Below are 6,000 nucleotides of genomic sequence, written 5' to 3'. Positions count from 1 at the left end.
ACTATACCACGATGGGAATCCTAAAAACACTTCTAAAGTATCCATACACCTTTGATGGTTGATGGCTCCTTACCAAGGAATACCAACTCGTCTTGATTTAAAAAAAAAATCCCTTTGTTTTCTGACATGGATGTAAAACTTAATATAACTATTTTAAAATACTCACTGTGTTCCTTCGTCGGCTGGCAAACTGGGCCCCGTACACGGAGGGCAAGGACAGCGGGAGGAAAGAGGCAGGTGCTCCAGATGGGGAGGTGGCAGCTTTAACCAGCCTGGGAGGTCACAGACCAGGCTCCTCCGACGCTGCAAAATCAGGGGGAGGCTCCGCACCCACTCGCCAGACCCTTCAAAGTTTACATAGCGGCCTTAACAGGGTTCAAGCAGGTATTCAGTCCAGATGGTCTCCAAACCACCTCACTCTCTCCGGTCTGCATCCTTCAAGCTATGGGGATGGTGGGTGGCTGGGGGAAGGGGGAGGAGCCAATGGCTGCTTGGTTCCGGGTCAGGGGTCATGTCCTCTCTGTGACCTCCTCAAATACTCTTCTGAAAAATGCAATCTACCCCTGAATTGTGATCATCCATCTGTACGGATCTCAAAAAACGAAATCAACTTCTGATACACAACGAAGCCTAAATTGAACATCATACACACAAGTGTTTGAAATATTAATTTTATTAGGAAAGCATTTGATCGTTGTATTAGATCATATAATCAGTCATTTGATTTCAAAATGATGTGGCCTGAGGATACAATTAAAATCTGGACTTTTTCATTTATTCAACAAATACGGGAGCACCTACAAGTGCCAGGCACTGGAGACACAGACCAAATAGGAGGCTCCCTGCTCTCAGAGAGCTTACATTCTAGCAGGAGGGCAATACTGAAGAAATGTCATATTTCTTATAAACATCCAAGACAGAGGAACAGACAGAGGAAGAAGACGGAGCTCTACGAGAGTATATAATAGATGTCTGACCCAGACCAGGAAAATCACAGAGACAAAAGGATAAAGTAGGACAAAAGGATAAAAGCGTTTAAGTAGAAGGGAGAATGGAACGGTTGAGGTGGAGGGAACATTTTAAGCTCTAAGAGGGGAAGGATTTCGTGCGTTCAAGGGACTGGAGTAATTCTAGAATGGGAGAGCATCACGTGTGAAAAGAGGAGTCAAGGAGAGGAGACTGAAGAGGTGGTGATCAAGATTTATGGAGAAAAAAAAAAAAAGATCCACGGAGGGCACTAAGGGTTTGGCACTTTTATAGGGATGCCGTGAAAGATGTACGTGAGGAGGCAGCATGACTGACATGCACTGCAGACTGGCTGCTCTAATTCCATTAGAATTCCATTCTATGCGGTAAGACTGGATGCAGGCAAACCACTTCTAAGGCCTGCGTAACAGACAAAAATAGAGGGGGAATTCAAGAGATAGGAGGCAAAGTCAACAGAACTTGATGACTGAATCTAGGTTCCTTCGACCTGTTACAGGCATACAGGTCTGGAACTCAGAGAACTGTGTTAGGAACTGTCAGCATCCCCATCTAGATAGCAACTAAAGCCATAAGAAGGGCTGAAGTGGCCCAGCGAGAATAAACCAGGGCAAGAAAAATAGACACATTTAAGAATGAGGAGGAATATTCAGCCATAAGAAAGAATGGGATTCTGCCATTTGCAACAACATGGATGAACCTTGAGGTCACTATGCTAAATGGAAAAGTCAGACAGAAAACGACAAATACCATATGTGGAATCTAAAAAACAAAACAAACAAAGCAAAACAAAAAACGAAGTTTACAGATACAGAGAAAAGAATGCTGGTTGCCCGATGGGAGAGGTGGGATATGGACAAAAGGAGTGAAGGAGGTCAAAAAGTACAAACTTGCAGTTATAAAAGAAATGAATCCTGGGGATGAAATATACAGCACGCTGACTACAGCTAAAAATACTCTACTGTAACTAGACTTATTTTGGTGATCAATCTGCAGTGTATCAAATCATTATGTTGTACACCTGAAACTAATATGTTATTTCAATCATAGCTCAATTTTTAAAAAAGAAAGAAAAACAAGCTGTGCCAGGGGCAGGGAGAAGCAGGAATGGGGAGTGACTGCTAAATAACAGCATTTCCGTTTGGAGTGATGAAAAGTTCTGCAGGTGGAGTGGGGATGGCCATACAACACTGGGAATGTACCTCATGTCACAGAACTGCACACTTAGAAATGGCTAAAGTGGCAGTCCCCTGCTGGCCTAGCAGGTTAGGGATCCAGCAGTGTCACTGCTGTGGGCTCAGGTTGCTGCTGTGGTGCAGGTTTGATCCCTGGCCCAGGAACTTCCACATGCTGCAGGTGTGGCCAAAAAAAAAAAAAAAAGAAAGAAAAGGTTAAAGGGGTAAACTTTTTGTTATACATATTTTACTACAACTAAAAGAAAAAGGAGATCCTTTTGTGTGGCTTGTATCTTTTATAATAAGAATGTATTCACATACCACTAAGGAGAAACCAGGGCAAACGGTGAAGGGGAGGAAGAAAGAGCACTGGGGATGGGGCCTGCGAAGGAAACTGAGTGAGAAGGGCTATGAGGCTGGCAGAAACCCCAGCGTCTCAGCCTGGAAGCCAAGGCTGGCATTTCTAGGAGGAAGTGTTTGCTTTGAATACCCCAGAGAACTAAGTCAGGTGAAGTCAGAAAAGGACGCCCTGGTTTCAGGAGCACGGAGGTCCTTCGTGACTTTGAAGAAGGCTGTGGGCAGTGGAAGCCAGAGCGAGGGCGAGGAGAGAGTGAGTAAGAAACAGAGCCCAGAGCGCAGACCGTGAGAACCTGATGATTATGGCGGAGGAGGAGGAGGAGGAGGAGGAGGAGGAGGAGGGTGTCTAGAGGGAAACGTCAGAGATGCTTTTTTTTTTTTAAAGTACATTAAAATGTCATCATGCATAATCGGCAGAGCAATCACTTCGGTGGAAATACAGTTTTATGTTAATAATCTCAACAATACCTGGAATTTACAGATTACAGAACTTTTCATACTACTTAGGGCTTAGAAAGGACAACTGTAAGTTTTCCGTCCTTTTAAGAGGACGGAAAGTTAAGTCACAGAAAACATTCTCTGAGAGATTTTACAAGGATTTGAGCTTCAACTGATTTTTTTTTTTTTAAGGTATAAAAGTACAGCATTTCTTGTTAAGAATACAGTTTACTGTAATAGTCACATGTTGAAAAAGTCTAAAATTTTAAGGCGACTGATTTATTAATTTTGGTGTCCAGTGGAAGATGCTTTATAACCCAATTACATCCTCCAGATGCCAAAGTTCGACTTCTGGATTGGTGCGTTGAGGGCTGCGCTAAGACTGAGACCCAGGACCAGCCTAGTGTCTGCTGGATCAATAATCCCATCATCCCACAGCCTGAGAAAAGAACAAAAAATGAGTGATTAGGAATCTGCCATGAAACCACCAGTTATAAACCCCATGCTGAGGAGGTTATCCTTCAGGTAACATAAAGATCTACTGATCAGCTTCTATATACTATAATCTCACAACAGAGACCATGTTCAAGAAAGGGAGAAAGGCTCAGTGGAAATGAATCTGACTAGTATCCATGAGGACACAGGTTCGATCCCTGGCCTCACTCAGTGGGTTAAGGATCTGGTGATGCAGTGGGCTGTGGTGTAGGTTGAAGATGCGGCTCAGATCTGCAGTTGCTGTGGTGTGGCTGTGACTGTGGTTGGTGGCCACAGCTCAGATTCAACCCCTAGCCTGGGAACTTCCATATGCTGCATGTGCAGCCCTAAAAAAGGAAAAGAAAAAAAGAAAGAAAAGAGGAAAGGGAGAAAGAAAAAAAACAACTTTCACCTCAGGCTCCCAGAGAATGTTAAATAGAGCCTAGAGCTGCAGAAACAGCTTTTAAAACCCTGGTTTTAAAATATTTTTATTTATTTCAGGAAAAAACTTCCCTGTCCCTCCTTTACCCATACAAACATACAAATCAAGTTGCCGATATTAAGGTTATTATTATGGAGAGCCAAAGAAACCAAGGTGACAATCTCCAACCAAAAGCCCTAATGGAGGAGTTCCCGTTGTGGCTCAGTGGGTTAAGAACGCAACTAGTATCCATGAGGATGTGGGTTCGATCCCTGGCCTCGCTCAGTGGGTCAAGGATCCCACATTGCTGCAAGCTGTGGCCTAGGTCACAGATGCAACCTGAAGCCTGGATCGCTGTGGCCTGTGGTGTAGCTGGCAGCTGCAGCTCCAATTTGACCCCTAGCCTGGGAACTTCCCTATGCCACAGGTGTGCCCCTAAAAAGGAAAAAAAAAGTCCCTACTGGAAAAAGTATAACTCCCCAAACTGCCAAACTCTTAAGAAGCTATGAAAATCATTAAATAGACTTCAGTACATTTTATTAATAAAATAAATACCCTCACATGTAGTTCCTTATTGTTTGCCACAATAGGAAAATTAAGCAATAGCTTATTTATTTATTTTGTCTTTTTGAGGCTGCCCCCAAGGCATAGGAAGTTCCCAGGCTACGAGTCGAATCAGAGCTGCAGCCCTTGGCCTACACCACAGCCACAGCAACATGGGATCCGAGCCACGTCTGCAACCTACACTGCAGCTCACAGGAATGCCAGATCCTTAACCCAATGAATGGAGCCAGAGATCAAACCCGCATCCTCATGGATACCAGACAGGTTTGTTACCGCTGAGCCAAGAGGGGAAGTCCCTAGTAATAGCTTCAAACTGCTCTCAGAAGAAACTTTTAAATAGAAATCTTAGTTTGCTTTTCACAGACAACCTCAAATTTATAAAGAACAGTGAATAAGAAATATTATTTTTGAAGGGTCATTAGTGGGTGGCAGTGTTGCTTTCTTTATATAAACTGCCTTCAGTATCCGGTCATAACATCAATTATTAAAACATACATCAACAGACCATGAATCAAATCTTTGTTCATAAAACATTCATAATAGGGATCTTAAAGTATCAACAGCCAATAAAAAAAAAAAATTCTTTTAACTTGTGACCAGGTCGATCGATTACACTCCCTTCTGAAGCCTACAGCAGCGTAATATAGCAAGCCTGATGGCACCAGGGCTGCTCCAGGCAAGAGGCCCTAATCAAATGTCTGAAAGAGGTTTGTTTTTTTTTTTCGTTTTTTTGTTTTGTCTTTTTGCCTTTTTTCTTGAGCCGCTCCTTCGGCATATGGAGGTTCCCAGGTTAGGGGTCCAATTGGAGCTGTAAGCCGCCGGCCTATGCCAGAGCCACAGCAATGTGGGATCCGAGCCGCGTCTGCAACCTACACCACAGCTCACGGCAACGCCAGATCGTTAACCCACTGAGCAAGGTCAGGGATCGAACCCGCAACCTCATGGTTCCTAGTCAGATTCGTTAACCACTGCGCCATGACGGGAACTTCCAAAAAAGTTTGCTATAAAGACAACTGGGCAGGAGTTCCTGGTGTGGCTCAGAGAGTTAAGCATCTGACTAGTATCCATGAGGACACGGGTTCGATCCCTGGACTCCCTCAGTGGGTTAAGGATCTGGCATTGCCATGAGCTGGGGTGTAGGTCACAGATGCAGCCCGGACCGGGCGTTGCTGTGGCTGTGGCGTACGCTGGCAGCTACAGCTCCGATTCAAGCCCTAGGGATGAGAACTTCCATATGCAGCATATGTGGCCCTAAAAAGCAAAAACAAAACAAAAAACCAACTGAGCAGAAGAAAACTGGCGTGCTGTTTACAGAACACTTAAGGAGTAGGAAAAACGTAGGCGGTTTTTGAAAGACAGCACAGAACAGATGATGACAGAGCTCTCTGAAGAGTCAGACTTAGCCATGGTAAAGCCTAAACACACCATGGAATTTATTGTTCAGTGAAGATTAAGCAAACCATGGAAAGCCCACGAACTGGCTTGAAAACCCTTTCATCTTTGAAACAAAGTTAGCGTCTCCACACCACCAACTGTTCCAACAGAAGGGTTAAACATCTACAAGTTAACAGAAAAATCATATTGTCT

General features: G+C 44.0%; 1 protein-coding gene across 1 annotated transcript in view; it reads right to left on the bottom strand.

The window, feature by feature from the left end:
- MCCC2 (methylcrotonoyl-CoA carboxylase 2) overlaps window positions 656-6,000 on the bottom strand; it is a 79,233-nt gene continuing 73,888 nt past the window's right edge. The window contains exon 17 of the mRNA XM_005672531.3: window positions 656-3,393. Within this exon, the coding sequence (XP_005672588.2) occupies window positions 3,276-3,393 (118 nt within the window). The 3' untranslated portion in view covers window positions 656-3,275. The remainder of the gene's footprint in view (window positions 3,394-6,000) is intronic.

Source organism: Sus scrofa, chromosome 16 (genome assembly GCF_000003025.6).
Source record: "Sus scrofa isolate TJ Tabasco breed Duroc chromosome 16, Sscrofa11.1, whole genome shotgun sequence".
NCBI classification, from domain to species: domain Eukaryota; kingdom Metazoa; phylum Chordata; class Mammalia; order Artiodactyla; family Suidae; genus Sus; species Sus scrofa.
This window is presented reverse-complemented; position numbering and strand designations above follow the sequence as displayed.